Raw genomic sequence first — 16,321 nt, forward strand, 5'->3', positions numbered from 1 at the left:
GTGGGAGAAGAGGGCTCCTGTCAGGTCTCACCCAGGGTCAGAGCATGCGGGCAGCAGCTCCCGGGGGGTACAGAGTGGCCCCCAGACTGTGGGGTGCTGCCCTGCAGCCAGGCCGGTGCCAGGCACTCTCCAAGAGGAGGACAGACCTGGTGGGTTGCTGCTGAGACAGGCAGCGGGTCCCCCACCCCGCCCAGCACTGGGAGCAGCCAGCCCCGAGCGACTCCTGGATAACGCACCTGCGAATGGCCTGGATCTGCCCCGGCTCGCCCTCATCTGGGCACATTGGCTGGCTCAGGCACCTGACAGGGTGGGAATGGCGCCATCAGGGCCTGACGGGCGCGGGGAGCTGGGGGGAACTGAGGCCCATCTGGGGAGCTGTTCAAACCTGTGCTGGGGTCTCGGTCCCCATGACTAGGCTCCTCAGTCACCGCCTTGCCTAGGGTGAGGCCGCCGGGTGGATGGGGTCCCCAGCAGGGGTCTGGAGGCCTATTGGCCAAACTCCATGTGATCCAGCCCTGGATAGAGGCTTCGGTCTGCTGGGCTCCCTTGGCCCCTCTGGGCGGCCCACAGGCCTAGCATGGAGAAGGACCCGAGCTGGGCAGAGCTGGCGCCCCTCCCTCGGGTCTCTCTCGCCCTCTGGACCATGCTCTGGCTGGTCTCAGCCCCCCTCGCAGGTACCGGGACCCCTCAGTAGCTGATACCTGGAGCCTGGCAGTGAGAGCAGGGGGGGAATGGGGCTTGGGGCTCCATCTCTGTCCGTGTGTCTCTGCAGCAGGCAGGCTTGGGATGGGCTGAGCAGGAGGGCTGGCGATCAGCTGGCTGGGGTGGGGGCTCCTCGATATTGCTGGTGTCACAGGGGTGGATAAAAGGGGCTGTTACGTAAGCACTGGGTGCTGCTCAGTCCACCTTGTGGACTCTCTCCAGTCCCTGGGGGAGACCTTCTCCATTGCAGGGGCAGGGAATGGGTTCAGATCTCTGCTTTGGGGGCAGGCAGGGAGCTGGGGGATCTCGTCACGGGGGAGGCTCCGGGGAAGCCTCTCTTGAGCTGTGCTGGATTAAGGCCAACTCATGGGAGCCGGTGTGTGCAGGGTTGGGAGCTGCTCCCATCAGCCACCCCGAATTCAAATCCAGCCTCTTCTCTCAAGGGAAAATAACTCGTTCTAGCCCCCGTTCTCCACATCAAAAAACCAACTCATCCCTGGTGACTTTGGTGCAACAGAGAATCGGGGCTGCGGGTCGGGATTGAGGGGCACTGGCAGAGCTGGAGTCGGGGGAGCCCAGAGCTGGGCTAGCAGAGGGCTGCGGGTTGGTATTGAGGGACGCCAGCAGAGCGGTGAGTAGGGAGCCCAGGCCTAGGCTAGTAGGGGGCTGCGGGTTGGTATTAAGGGGCACCAGTAGAGCTGTGAGTAGGGAGCCCATGGCTGGGCTATCAGGGGACTTCAGGTCGGGATTGAGGGGCACTGGCAGAGCTGGAGTGGGGGGAGCCCAGGGCTGGGCTAGCAGGGGCTGTGGGTCGGGATTGAGGGGCACCGGCAGAGCCGGAGTGGGGGGAGCCCAGGGCTGGGCTAGCAGGGGACTGTGGGTCGGGATTGAGGGGCACTGACAGAGCTGGAGTGGGGGAGCCCAGGGCTGGGCTAGCAGGGGACTGCGGGTCAGGATTGAGGGGCACCGGCAGAGCTGGAGTGGGGGGGAGCCCAGGGCTGGGCTAGCAGGGGACTGCAGGTCGGGATTGAGGGGCACTGGCAGAGCTGGAGTGGGGGGGAGCCCAGGGCTGGGCTAGCAGGGGGCTGTGGGTCAGGATTGAGGGGCACCGGCAGAGCTGGAGTGGGGGGGAGCCCAGGGCTGGGCTAGCAGGGGCTGCGGGTCAGGATTGAGGGGCACTGGCAGAGCTGGAGTGGGGGGAGCCCAGGGCTGGGCTGGCAGAGGACTGCGGGTCGGGATTGAGGGGCACCGGCAGAGCTGGAGTGCGGGGGAGCCCAGGGCTGGGCTAGCAGGGGGCTGTGGGTCAGGATTGAGGGGCACCGGCAGAGCTGGAGTGGGGGGAGCCCAGGGCTGGGCTAGCAGGGGGCTGTGGGTCAGGATTGAGGGGCACTGGCAGAGCTGGAGTGCGGGGGAGCCCAGGGCTGGGCTAGCAGGGGGCTGTGGGTCGGGATTGAGGGGCACTGGCAGAGCTGGAGTGGGGGAGCCCAGGGCTGGGCTAGCAGGGGGCTGCGGGTTGGTATTGAGGGGCACCAGTAGAGCGGTGAGTAGGGAGCTCAGGGCTGGGCTAGCAGGGGACTGCGGGTCAGGATTGAGGGGCACCGGCAGAGCTGGAGTGGGGGGAGCCCAGGGCTGGGCTAGCAGGGGGCTGTGGGTCAGGATTGAGGGGCACCGGCAGAGCTGGATTGGGGTGGAGCCCAGGGCTGGGCTAGCAGGGGCTGCGGGTCAGGACTGAGGGGCACTGGCAGAGCTGGAGTGCGGGGGAGCCCAGGGCTGGGCTAGCAGGGGACTGTGGGTTGGGATTGAGGGGCACCGGCAGAGCTGGAGTGGGGGGAGCCCGGGGCTGGGCTAGCAGGGGGCTGCGGGTTGGTATTGAGGGGCACTGGCAGAGCTGGAGTGGGGGGAGCCCGGGGCTGGGCTAGCAGGGGGCTGCGGGTTGGTATTGAGGGGCACTGGCAGAGCTGGGGAGGTAGCAGGGAAGATGCTTTGGCTTTGGTGAGTGCTGTTTCCATGAGTGCATGGGTCCACCAGCCTGTCAGCCCCCTGTTCCCCCCGGGCCAGGCCCAGTGCTTGCCCAGTGGCCCCCGGACATGCTGGTGGTGGGAGGACTCACTGACCAGCCCTGTGCAGTCAGTAGCCATGCGGAGGTTTGGCCCTCCCCTGATCCAGGCTGCGGGTGCCCCTGCCTGTCCCTGCCCCTGCCCTGCAGGAGCCCCCAAGGGCCAGTGTAGCTGTGCTGTGGATTCAGCAGCCAGTGAGAACCGGCTGCAGGCTGGGTGGGAGAGCTGGAGCCAGGCCCCAGTGGGCCGTGGGAAGGACACATCCTCCTCGCTGTTCTGGGGCTTTCCCCTAAGGATCCAGGAGTCCTGGGGAGGATACCCCGGCCAGCTGAAATCCGGTGCTGGGATGGGAACTCATCAGCCAGCAATGTGCAGGGGTAGGGGGCTGTGACAGCCTCGCCCCCTGCCCGGCTGCTGCCCTGTGCCCCGCTGGCGAGATGAGAGTAGCATGCCCCCCCCCGCTCCCCCGCCTCAGTTCTCCTGGGGCTCTGAGTGTGGACAGGAGATTTAAGGTGGATTTTTTTTACCACCACCTTTGAGCTGGGGAAAGGGGAAAGTATTTAAGGTGGAAATGTTTGTTTCCTGCTGCTCTGTGGGGTTTGACCTTTCCAGGATTTGGTTGTACATTGATATCGGTCCGTCCATTCCCACACTCTCTGTCTGTCCTGTGCTCTGCCGGCTCCTGCAGCTGGCCCGGCCCATCCGTAAGCACGCGGCACGCCCCGAATACAGCATGTACCAGCGAAGCGCCGCTTCGGCAGCTCACCAGAACTCGTCTCTCTGGGCCACGCCTGGGGCTCCCTCTCCCCGACCGGGGCTCCCTCTCCCCGCCCGGGGCCATGCCTGGGGTTCTCTCCCCGCCAGGGGCTCCCTCTCCCCGCCTGGGGCTCCCTCTCCCCGACCGGGGCTCCCTCTCCCCGACCGGGGCCATGCCTGGGGTTCTCTCCCCGCCTGGGGCTCCCTCTCCCCGCTCGGGGCCACGCCTGGAGCTCCCTCTCCCCGCTCGGGGCCACGCCTGGAGCTCCCTCTCCCTGCCCGGGGCCATCTCCCCACCTGGGGCTCCCTCTCCCCGCCCGGGGCCACGCCTGGGGCTCCCTCTCCCCTCCCGGGGCCCTCTCCCCACCTGGGGCTCCCTCTCCCCGCCCAGGGCCACGCCTGGGGCTCCCTCTCCCCGCTCGGGGCCATGCCTGGGGCTCCCTCTCCCCGCCCGGGGCCATCTCCCCACCTGGGGCTCCCTCTCCCCGCTCGGGGCCACGTGTGGGGCTCCCTCTCCCCTCCCGGGGCCCTCTCCCCACCTGGGGCTCCCTCTCCCCGCCCAGGGCCACGCCTGGGGCTCCCTCTCCCCGCTGGGGGCTCCCTCTCCCTGCCCGGGGCCTGCCGGGGGCTCCCTCTCCCCGCTGGGGGCTCCCTCTCCCCGCCCGGGGCCCGCCTGGAGCTCCCTCTCCCCGCTCGGGGCTGGGGCTCCCTCTCCCCGCCCGGGGCCCTCTCCCCACCTGGGGCTCCCTCTCCCCGCCCAGGGCCACGCCTGGGGCTCCCTCTCCCCGCTGGGGGCTCCCTCTCCCTGCCCGGGGCCTGCCGGGGGCTCCCTCTCCCCGCTGGGGGCTCCCTCTCCCCGCCCGGGGCCCGCCTGGAGCTCCCTCTCCCCGCTCGGGGCCACGGCTGGGGCTCCCTCTCCCCGCCCGGGGCCCTCTCCCCACCTGGGGCTCCCTCTCCCCGCCCAGGGCCACGCCGGGGGCTCCCTCTCCCCGCCGGGGGCTCCCTCTCCCCGCCCGGGGCCCGCCGGGGGCTCCCTCTCCCCGCCCGGGGCCCTCTCCCCACCTGGGGCTCCCTCTCCCCGCCCAGGGCCACGCCTGGGGCTCCCTCTCCCCGCTGGGGACTCTCTCTCCCTGCCCGGGGCCTGCCGGGGGCTCCCTCTCCCCGCTGGGGGCTCCCTCTCCCCGCCCGGGGCCCGCCTGGAGCTCCCTCTCCCCGCTCGGGGCCACGGCTGGGGCTCCCTCTCCCCGCCCGGGGCCCTCTCCCCACCTGGGGCTCCCTCTCCCCGCCCAGGGCCACGCCTGGGGCTCCCTCTCCCCGCCGGGGGCTCCCTCTCCCCGCCCGGGGCCCGCCGGGGGCTCCCTCTCCCCGCCTGGGGCCCGCCGGGGGCTCTCTCCGACGGTTCCGGTTTCTTTGGTGGGTTGATATTTTGCTCTGCGGAGCAGGGCCCGGGGGCTGGGAACGAGGGAAAGGTGCGTGCGTCTCCTCCGCACTTGGCAGGGCTGTGGGAGCAGAGCTCCGGCGGGGGGATTGCTTGGGAGTGTGTGAAAGGAGGGGGGTGGGAACCTGGCGCTGGCCTGGCCGCGGGGCTCGGCAGCCAGGCCCGGAGCCTGGGGAGCAGAGCCGGTGCCAGCGGCCTGTGAGTCAGCTGTTCGGAAACGTGGGGGGGAGTGTGAGAGCGGCCGGGGGGGCCCTGTTCTCAGGGAGCCCCGAGCCAGCCAGCGCAGAGCCTGGGTCGCTTTGCCGCCTGCTTCCCAGCTTCCAGAACAGGCTGGGCCTGGAACCTCGGCCTGCCCTGCCCAGCACATGGCAGCTCTGGCCCCCTGCCCAGCTCCTCCCGCTGCTCCCTGGGGGGAGCCGGGGTAAATCCCCCCCACACACACTGAGGAGCTAGACTGGGGGGAAAGTTAGACTCTGAACCTGGCTCAGCCGATCAGATTACTCCGTTAGAGAGCCCTTGTTCGCCCTGGGCCGTGGCTCAGGGCATGGGGAGTTCCGGGGTGCCGGGATGGGGCAGCTTGGCCACGAGCCGTGGCCGGAGCTTGATGCGCCGGCCCCTCTCTGCTCCTGCCCTGGGATGCCACAACCTCCTCTCCCCCACCCCAGGATGCCTCTTCCCCTCACTCCACCCCGGGATGCCGTGCCCTTCTCTCATTCCCCCCTGGACATCATGCCCCCCTCTCCTCTCACCCCCCTCTGCTCCCACCCCAGGACTCCATGCCCCTCCTCTCCTCCTGCCTGGGATATCATGCCCCCCTTCATCCCCCAGTCTAGGACACTGCACTCCCACTCCACCCACCCTAGGATGCTGCACCCCTCTCTCATCCCCCCCAGGACCCTGCTCCCCCCTCTGCTCCCACCCTGGGTCGCTGCACCCCATCACCCCAGGTCATGGTGCCCCTCCCCCCCCAGCGTGAGCTCCGAGGGGGCAGGGTAGCCCAGTCTGAAGTGGTACATGGCAGGGTGGGGTGGCCATGCCTGCCTGGCACCTGCTCTGGAGAGGGGGCACATCCGGTTCTGGGGGCCAGGCTGGCACCTCTCCCCTGAGCGCAGAGCGCTCCCCCTTCCCTCTCGGTGACTCAGTGATTCCTGGGTTTGGAATCCAGCCTCTTGCTGCTTCTCCTGAGCTGTCTGCTTGCCTGGGCCCTATAATGCGGCCTGGCTCCTGGCTGGAGCCGCGGATGCATGGAAACACTTTGCCTCATCGCATCTGATTTAAATCAAGCTCAGAGTGCTTCTAACCAGGCTGGGCTTGCCAGAGTATGGTGGGCTCATGGGGTCTTGCCTAGCACTTGGGGGGGCAGCGTGAGTTTGGGGGCGGTTTGCCAGGGCTCAGTGAGTGCTGGGGGAGCAGCTGTTTGGGGGGAGAGCTGTGGGGCCAAGGATGGGAGAGACTGACCCCACGGCCTGCCAGTGTGGCCATTAGAACTGTCCTCTGTCTTGAGCCATGAAGAGCCGTGGTGGGGCTTTGCTGGGGATAGGCTGAGGGGCAGATGGGGTGACATGGAAAGATGTTTGCAGAACAAGAGCATGTTGGAGCTGGGAAGAGGTGCGGAGTGAAAGGGAGGGTGAGGCAGAGACCCAGGGCTGGGATCATCAGCCGAGCTCCATCTCTTCATTAGCTGAGATCTCTTCTCTCATGGCCTGTCTCCTCCACTTCCACTTCTTGGCTTCCATCCTAGCCCCTTGGCCTCCCCCTCCCATGGTGAGCTGGCTTGGGGTGCCCTTGGCCCACAACGCTTCTCTCCCTTTGCTGGCACTGAGCGTGGGGTTGGGAAGGGGGAGCGAACACCAGAGTCTCCGACCCCAAATGGAGCAGGAAAAGTAATTGTCTGGCTCTGTTATGGCAGGAGAACAGGAAATGGTTTGGTGGGCGCAGCGGGGTCCCAGCCAGAGCCAGGGGGCCACCAGCCACTCCAGGGCAGTTTGGGTGAAAATCAGGAGCCAGTGACACTTAGTTCTAAAAGTCCAGGAGTTTGGAAACACCCCACCCCTGCCAGCTGCTTCCCCAGCCCAGCCAACCCCTGTGTGAACCCAGGGCCTATGGGCCGGAGCCCTGGCTAACAGAGGTGAGCGGGCCCAGCACTGGGGGCTGCGGGTTGGGACTGAGGGGTATTGGCGTAGCTGGGGGGGCCTGGATGTGGGGGGCAGGGGAGGAGGGAGATTTCCAGGAGGGGGGAAATCCCAAGGGGATGCCCAAATGCTCCAAGCTGGTGCCGTGGGCTGGGGGGGATGGAGAACTGGGAGCTGAGCTGGGCCCTGCCAGCTGGGGACAGAGGGCTGAGCTGGGAGTGGCCGTGCTGTTGAGCCATAGGGGGCAGCTGCCTGGTGAGGTCCCTGGGGCTGGTGAGTGCCGAGGACTCGGGGGTGCCAGCCCCTTCTGCGCCCACATAGATGGCCTCTGCCAGGCAGGGGGGTGGCTTCCAGGATTTGCGGCAGGTTTAGCCCCCGCCTGGAGGCTGGGACAGAGCTGGGCTGGCTGCAGGCGCAGGGGAGACTGTCTTTGCCATCCCATCCCTGCCTCATTGCAGCTATGGGTGGGCACTCCTTGGCAACGCGGGTCGAGCCCCGCATCGCCTGTGGGGGCTGAATGCTGCTCTGGGGAGCAGGTGGGGGTCGTGGGCCCTGCCTTGAGGCCGTCACCTGTGCCACGGTTGCCAACGCAGGCTCTGGGGTCCTGGGCTCCCAGCTCCCTCACTTGGGGTCCGGCCTCCCCTCGTTCCCAGGTCCCCCTGCTCCGCTGGGAATCCCCCATCACTGCGTGTGGGAGGGCCCAGGCTCCCCGTTCTCAGAGCCGCAGCCTGGAAAAATCCTTCTCCTCCTTGGAGCTGGGCCCTGGCGTCCCAGCCCCGCTGGCTGCTCAGCTGCCCCGGAGATACGCACCGAGCAGCGGCCCGGGCACCCGCCCCCAGCACAGCCCGCTCTGCGGTGCCCAGCCCCAGCCCCTGGCTCTGCGAGTGGGAAGGCTGGGGCGAGCGTAACCACATCCCGACACTCATCCCAGAGGCATCCTGGGGATTAGCTCCGGAGCGTGGGCCGGCTTAGAGAGCAGAGCTCACTTCCTCCCCGTGTGGGCGTCTGGCCAGGCCCCGCTGGGCTTCCCATCAGGGAATGACCCGCTCCTCAGCCGCACCCCCGGCTGCAAACACATGTGCTGGGGCGGGGAGAGGACCGGGGCCAGCCCGCCTGGCCCTTGGCTACCGGCTGCGATGTTTCCAATATGATCTCACAGGCCGGTCTTCCACGCTCGCCTCCTCCCCCAGCCCACACCTCCCCAGCCCCAGCCGCTCCCCAGCACCACTGCTCTCCCGCCCAGCCGGGAGCCTGCAAGCTGGGGAGTGTTGGACCCAGCCCCCTGCCCCCGTTGCGAGTCAGGGTGAGCACCTGGCATGGGGTGTGTGGTCCCTGCTGGGGGGTTGGGGTGCCAGCCCCCAGCCAGGCCCTGAGGTGTGGGGGCTGTGTGTGCTACAGAAGGCAACTGCCTGCTGTAGGGTGGGTGTGGCAGGGCTCGGAGGGGCGCTGCGCCTGCTCCCTGCTCCACCCCAACTGTACCTGGTGTCTCACAGGCTGGGGGCCAGTGGGGTTGGACACCTGCTCTGCCCTGGGGTGCTGCCAGTTCCTGATCCAGAGCTGGACGCAGGAGGGCCTGGATGGGGCCGCACTCCTGTGCGCACAGGCTGCCCTGCGGCCCATGCATGCTCGCGCCCCGGCTGACACCCGCCTATGCAGCCTCTCCGCCTTCGGTGCTGGGCCCAGCCCATGGAAGCGCCGGCGCTGGGCTCTCCCTGCAGGCACTGACGGCACCACTTGCTGCCTGACATGCGCAGGAATGAAGGGGGGTGCCGAGCTGCCCTGCTGCCCCAGTGGCACCTGCCCTTCGGCGCCCCTGGCAGCGTGAGCAGGGCCCGGAGTTGGAAGCCTCAGGGAAGTTCCCTGTGCGTGGCCAGGCGGCTGCCTGGGGAGCGAGGTGGGGGGGCTGTACTGAGTGAAGGGTGCAGCGCACCCTGGACAGCCCTGCAGGCCCCTGTGACAATATGCGTGTGTGGCTCCTGGGCTGGGGGAGGGGAACTGGGCTGGGCGGGGCACCGTGGAGAGAGTCCCGTTGGGGCTGCCTGTGGGAGACGTGTGGAGACCAGCAGGGGCTCCCTGCCCAACAGCTCTGTGGTCCTGCTGAGGGGAGACCGAGCTGCCTGCTCCCCCCGATCAGCATGAGCAGCGGGGTACCCGCTGCCACGTATGGGCACGCAGAGAGGCACTGTCGGCTCCTTAGAACCACCGAGATACACGGCCCTAGCCATGTGCACGCTCCAGAACAGGCAGGTGAATGCAGCCCCACAAGTGCCCACAGACATGTACGTGGAAATGCACATGCGCCCTGCACGCCTGTGCCAGCTGGTGCACGCACCCAAACACATCATGGGTGAGAGATGAGCCCTCGCCCCGGGCTCAGAGTGCAAATCGGAAGGGGCAGATTTCCCCGCGTTTCCCCAATGGCCTAGCGGCTCCTTGGTGGGAGTGGCCCGCAGGGACTTCATGGAGCCGAGGGTGAACCTCCCAACAGACGTGGGTGTGAGTGGGTGTGTGCATGCCTGGGCATGTGGGCACTCATTTTCTGGGGGAACGTGAACGGGTCAGAGCACGTGGGTGCCCGGGTGCTGCTGTGTGTGTGCCCATGCGGGTGATCCTGGCCCCGGCGGAGCTGATGGTCCTTTGTTGTGTTCACAGCAGGGAGTGGATTGATGGGGAACACGCCCGCCTCGTCCTTCATGGGCAGCTTCCTCACCAGCAGCCTGGGCTCGGCCGCCCCCACGCATCCTACGGGCCCCGCCTCATCCCCCTCGGAGCCGGCCTACCGGGGCCCGCACTCCGGCACCTCCCAGATCTGGTTCTCACACTCCCACGAAGGTAAGGGCTCGGCGGCCCAGAGCACCGCGGGTGAACTGGGGAGGGAGCGGGGCACGGGAGACAGTGGGGACATAGGGAGCAGCAGCAGCCCTCCAGCCTCGACTCATTGCTCCTCCTTGCATACAACAGGGATTTGGCCAGTGAACCAATGGCAGCGAGTTGCCTGCCCACCCTCGGGCCACGTGTGCCAGATGTGTCAGGTGCATCCTGCTTCCCAGGGTCCTGTGTCCCCAGATGTGTTGGGTGCGTCCTGCTGCCCAAGGCCACATGTCCCCAGATGTGTTGGGTGCGTCCTGCTGCCCAGGGCCACGTGTCCCCAGATGTGTTGGGTGCGTCCTGTTGCCTAGGGCTATGTGTGCCAGATGTGCCAAGCGCACCCTGCTGCCTAGGGCCACAGGTCCCTAGATGTGCCAGGCGCGTCCTCCTGCCCAGGGCCACGTGTCCCCAGATGTGTCAGGCGCATTCTGCAGCCCAGGGCTATGTGTCCCCAGATGTGCCAGGTGTGTCCCAGTGCCCCAGGCCACGTGTCCCCAAATGTACACACTCAGACGTCTCTAAGATCTTTGACTTGGCACCACACAACATTTTGATTAAAACACTAGAATGAGATAAAATTACCCTGGCATGCATGAAATGGATTAAAAACTGGCTAACTGATAGATCTCAAAATGTACCTGTAAGCAGGGAATCACCATTGAGTGGATGAGTTACCAGTGGGTCCTGCAGGGATCAGTTCTTGGCCTTTCACTAGTTAACATTTTTATCAATGACCTGGAAGAAAACATAAAATCATCCCCGATGAATTTACTGATGACACAAACATGGGGGAGTGGGAAATAATGCAGAGGCCAGGTCACTGGTACAGAGCGATCGGCATCGCCTGGTAACCTGGGGGCAAGCAAACAGTGGGTATTTTAATACAGTTACATGTAATTACACATCTGGGAACAGAATGCTGGCCATGCTGCCAGGCTGGGGGGCTCTGACCTGGGGAGCAGCAACTCTGTAAAAGATTTGGGTGGGTTGGGGAGGTGGAATTCAGCTGAACGTGAGCTCCCGGTGCAACACTGGCCAAAAGCGCCAATGGGATCGTGGGATGCACAATGGGAATCTGAAGGAGGAGCAGAGAGGTTATTTCACTACTGTACTGGGCACTGGTCTGACCGCAGCTGGGATCCTGTGTCCAGTTCTGGTGCCACAATTCAAGAGGGATGTGGATAAATCGGAGACAAGTCAGAGAAGAGCCACGAGAATGATCAAAGGGTTAGAAAACCTGCCTTGTAGTGACAAACCCAAGGAGATCAGTCTGTTTAGCTTAACGGGGGGACTGGATCCCAGTCTGGAAGTACCGAACTGGGGAACTTTGATAATAGGCTCTTCAGTCTAGCAGAGGAAGGTCTCACCCCACCCAGCAGCTGGATGCTGAAGCTAGACAGCTTGGGAATAAGGCAGACATTTTTAGTGATGAGAATAACTAACCACTGGAACAATTTCCCAAGGGGGCCTGGTGGATTCACCATCACGGGCAATTTTGCAATGAAGGCTGGATGTTTGCTAAAAGCTCTGCCCTAGAGATTGTTGTGGGGCAGGTCTCTGAGTCTGGCCTGCGTTATCCAGGAAGTCAGACGAGGTGATTGCAATGGTCCCGTCCGGCCTTGGAATCTATAAATCTGTGTCCCGGCTGCCCCCCGGCTGCGTGTCCCCAGATGTGCCGGCTGCCCCCCTCGCTGTGCATCCCCAAATGTGCCAGCCACCCTCATGGCTCCGCGTCCCCAGATGTGCCAGCTGCCCCCAGGGTCATGTGTCCCCAGATGTGCCAGGTATGTCTTTCTGCCTGGCTGGCTGTGTGGCCCTGCCCCTCGGGTTAGCTGTGCCTTAGGAGAAGGGCGAGGGTGACTTTATTGGCCCCAGCCAGGTGCTTTCGGTAACCCCATCTCTGGTTCCCATCCCGGGGGATGAGCACGTCTGGCGGGGTTAAAGTTTTGCAGGCGCTGGCTCTCGGCATGGTTGGCATGTGGAGAGGTAATTGCAGTTGGCAGCATGAGTGAGCGGTGGGCTCTGTGCTGCTGGCACCTGCCTGCACTGCAATGCGATGGTTCCTGCAAATCAAGTGTTTAGAGAGGCGATGAGGTGTGTGTGTGGGAGGGTGGGGCTCTCTGCAGCCCGCTCGCCCTCCTGGGGCCTGTGTGTCTCTGGCTGGGGGGTTGGTGTGACGGGGCTTGGAGGGGCACGTTGCTCAGGGACCTGACTGCTCAGAACTGAAAAGCGTTAGAGAGAACTAAGGGGGAGTGGGCAGGGGAGCCCAGTACAGCTGTGCCATGCCACGCCTTGTGCGCCTTCCCCAGCTTCCCCTGCCCCAGACCGTGCCTGGCAGTGCCAGCTCCCACTATGGCTTGTGTGATGTGCACAAACAGGGACTGGGCTGAGGCCAGTCTGACTCATGCCACTTGTGACCATTGGGACGTGGAATCTGCTTTGCCAGCTCGCTGTGCCGGGCACCCTCCTAGCAGCACCCCGGGGGCCGTCCTTGGCCGTGCAGTGCAGGCAGGAGTCCAGCATGGAGGCCGCGCTGCAGTGTGAGCTGGGCCATGGGGAAACCAGTGCCTTGGCCAGCAGCTCACTGGGTCGCAGACCAACTCGGGGGTGGGTCCGTAGCAGGCTGTGGGGAGGGGGGCAGGTGCCAGGAAACAGCGCAGGGAGCAGCCGGCATAACCGACACCAGGCCCTGAGCTGCAGGTGCCTGTGGCAGGCACTGGCTGCCCCCCGATCTCCGCGATAAGCAGCAGGGGCTTCAGGGGAAGGGAGAGGGGATTTGGGTGGGCGGAGGATTGAAGGGCCCCTCCCCCTTTCCAGAAGCAGCTCGGGAGGAAGGGGTGACCACGGCCTTTCACCCCACACCCAGCCTAGCCGGAGTCACTATCCCAGGCTCCTGGAGCTGGGCTGGGGTGCTATCGCCCACTCGGGGGCTGGCGCCTGTCCCTTCCCCCCACTGCCCGCTCATAAGCACAGAGCCTCTGTGGTTAAACCGGCGACACCCCGGCTTCCTGTGCCACTAACGGCCGGGGGGAGGGGGATCCTACTGCCACAGACTGGGGGGGGGGCTCCTGGCTCAGCTCCCCAGCCACGCCGCTCTGCATCATGGGGGTTGTGCTGGAGAGATGCAGCCTGCCTGCCTCCCACACTGGCCCCAGGGAACTGGTTCCCTCACTGGTGGGGAGCAGCACTCCCAGTGCCCACTCTGGGCTGGGCAAACCCCCAGAATTCACGGAACTGACTGTATGTCCGATCCCGGCTCACTCCCTAACCCCTGCCTGCTACCCCCTTCCCCGAAGGAGAACTATTTGTACCCCACTGGATAGCTGGCTCCATTCTCCAGTCCCTCCCCATGCCCTGCCAGCTCTGCTGGTGCCCCCAACTCCCGACCTGCAGCCCCCTGCTATCTCAGCGTTGCCCTACCCTAGCGCTGATGGTGCCTCTCACTCCCAACCCACAGCCCTTTGCTGCCCTTCTCCCCAGCCTGGGTTTGGTGCTGAGTCTGCAGTGTCCCCACCTGATCCCTGTCCAGTGAGCTGGGTCAGCGCCGGGAAGTGAGGGAGATGCAGAGTTAAGGAGCGAGGAGCAAGGTGGTATTGGCAGGATGCCCTGGCACCGAGCCCGGCTGCTAGTTTGAACTGGTGCCAGCTGGCTTCCGGCATGCCGGGGCTTGCTCAGCACGTCGGCTGGGGGCGGGGGGGCGCAGCACACGGCTGCATGAGCAAGATCACGAGAGGCCTTATTGACGGGCAGCCTGGCTGAGCACCGGCGGCTAATGAAGCTGAAAGGGGCCGGTGCGCAGCATGGGGCTCATAACTCAGCCTTCCAGGAGGGCGCTTGTGCCAGGCTCACTGGGCACCCGGCTGCTGTCCGCCCTGTTGCGCTAGAGGGAAGCAGAGAGGGGGCCTCACAGAGTCCTGGGGGCTGGGTGGGAAGGGGACAGCAGGGTGGGAAAGGGCATGGGTCTGCGTGAAGCGGGGCAGGAGAAGATGGGGCTGCAGGCACCTGGAGTAGAGCCCTGGCATCTCACCGCAGGGCCCATGAGCTGCCGTCTTGGCTCTGTTCATCAGTGACACAAGTCTGGAGGGTCTCAGCATGGGGCCCATTGGGGTGGGGCAGGGTAGAGGGGTGGAGGAGTGCGATGGGGCTGGCACATCCCTGGCAGAGACCTCGGCAGAGCGCTGCATCTCAGCCCCAGGTTGTGGGAATTTCCTGCTCCACACAGATCTGCTGGGCCGTGGGCCCAGACCCCACTGCTGGGCCCCACTGCGCTGGCTTCCCTGGGAGGCCCTGAGCCCTGGGCCAGAGGGGTGGGGTGTGGCTGTGTCCCATGGCTGGGAGCAGGGGAGCCACCAGAAGCAGTAATGGGGAGAGGATGGGCTGGCCGGGGTGTGTGCCGGAAGCCTGCCCCTGGTGGAGGCAGGTGGGACTGGTGACCCCAAGGGTAAGAGTGAGTCTTCAGGATGCCCCATAGGAAACATCTAAAAATGTGGGGGGAGGGGTCCAGGCCAGGGCTGGACAGACACAGGTGGGGTCCAGGCTTGGAAGAGGGTCAGAGTCTGGGGTGAAACTGCCCCAGGAGGGAGTGCAGCAAATTCACTGGGCCCAGACCCGTCAGCAGCTCCTGGTCCCATCCCACCAGAGGGAGGGGAATCACCCGGGGCCCTACTGCCACTGTCAGACATTTGTGACTGTACAGGGAAATTGCCTCACCCGCCACTGAAATGCAGCCACCTCTGGGCTGCCACGCAGCAACTGTTTAACCGCTCCCAGCAACGCAGCCAGGACAAGGAGTGAGGGAGCCAACATGCCCCGCTGAAGCTGCACGTGAGTTTAGAGCAGCAGAATGGAATTGCCCCTTTGGGATCTGACCAGGATGCGGACGCTGATGCCCTGGTGCAGGTGGAGGTTGAATGACCGCAGGCTTCCTGGGTTTGCTATCCCTGGGCGGGACGACCCTGCCCAGCTCAGCGTCCCCGCTGAGGACTTGGGGCCAGTGTGCATTGTGTCTCCCAGTTCCCATCTGTGCCCAGGGCTTGGGTCTATGTCTCTGTGCCCTTTGCCAGACACTGACTCATCTCAGCCCCGCTCGCCTGGCAGCCCGTGACCAAAGCTCCCAGCAGGGACAGGTTGGGCTCCTCCAGGCCTGCTGTAGCATGTCTCACCAGCAGCCAGGCGTGCTCAGCTCCTGGGCAAGGCAAGCAGGAGTGGGTATGTTCCTGTGCCGAGGCTGCTGGGCCGTGCAAGGCTGATGTCTGTGGATTATGGCTGTGCTCATATCACTGTGTGTCTGTACACGTGTCTCTGTGTGTGTCTGTGTGCCTCCCTGTGTGCACGGCCATGGTTGGGTGTGGGTGGCAGGACCCGTGCATATTCCTATGTGCTCACGCATGTATGTATCTGCGTGGGTGGGTATATGCTCACGTGTGTGCATTTAGGCATGTTTTATCCACACTTGCTGCGTGCTCCCCTGTCGTCCCCCCCACCCCCTGGTCCCATGTGCCTGCTGTGTGCATACAGCTCTGGGTGAGCTCCCTGGCAGGGCTGGGTGCACTCAGGTTTCGGTGAGGTCGGGAGTTCTGAGCCGCAGGTTGCAAGGAAACCCCTTCTCTCCCCCGCAGTTATGTGTGTGCTCCCCCCTCCCACCCCAGACTGAGCCAAGACCCCTGAGGCTGGGCAGGTGCCACTCGCAACCACAGCCCCTCTCAGAGCCACAGCCCAGCCTGGGGGGCTGCCCTGGGCCACTTGCTGGGCCTGGGGGCTGGACAGTGTGACTGGGGGGGCCCTGCCGTGGGGGAGGGCTGGATTTGATCCCTCTGTGCCCAGTACAGGAGTCAACCGGTTGAGGCTGGGCTGGGCTGGGCCAGGCTGGCAGAAGCTCTGGATCTCCTGGTTCCTCGGCTGCTCCTGTGTCCCCTTCACCTCCGGGCAGAGATGGGTGCACAGGTGTCCCGAAACAGGCCCTGCTGCCAGTGGCAAGGGATTCTGGGTAACCGGAGAGTGCCTGGCTGAGCCCACTCTGCTCTGCCCCGTGGAGCTTGGTGAACCAGAGCTCAGACCCTTGGCCCCCTGAAAATCCCCCTCCCTCACCACTGCACCTGCCACCCCAGCCAGGGGGAGGTGCCCTGTGGGTACCTGGACCCCAGAGGGCAAAGAGAAAACCCCACCCCCGAGGGGGAAGGACTCCCTGCCTGCTGGCCATCCCTCCCCCAGCTCTGCTGGCTGAGCACAGACATGGGTGTGGAGGGGAACGTGACCTTCCGGGGCCTCCTGGGTGCTGCACCCTCAGTTACAGCTCAGTACAGCCCCTCGCCCAGCAGGGGTGATCCACCAAGCTGCAGCGTTGTTACCCAGCGCTCGGGGCTGATCGA

General features: G+C 65.4%; 1 protein-coding gene across 7 annotated transcripts in view; it reads left to right on the top strand.

The window, feature by feature from the left end:
• Positions 1 to 16,321, top strand: part of BAHCC1 (BAH domain and coiled-coil containing 1) — an 89,813-nt gene that overhangs the window by 40,293 nt on the left and 33,199 nt on the right. For 6 of the 7 annotated variants that reach the window (XM_038372080.2, XM_043496438.1, XM_038372082.2 and 3 more), the window contains one exon: positions 9,738 to 9,917. In XM_038372080.2, coding sequence (XP_038228008.1) covers positions 9,738 to 9,917 — 180 coding nt within the window. The remainder of the gene's footprint in view (positions 1 to 9,737; positions 9,918 to 16,321) is intronic. The other variant, XM_043496437.1, reaches the window with a different exon arrangement.

This window comes from Dermochelys coriacea, chromosome 14, assembly GCF_009764565.3.
Source record: "Dermochelys coriacea isolate rDerCor1 chromosome 14, rDerCor1.pri.v4, whole genome shotgun sequence".
In the NCBI taxonomy this organism is placed as follows: domain Eukaryota; kingdom Metazoa; phylum Chordata; order Testudines; family Dermochelyidae; genus Dermochelys; species Dermochelys coriacea.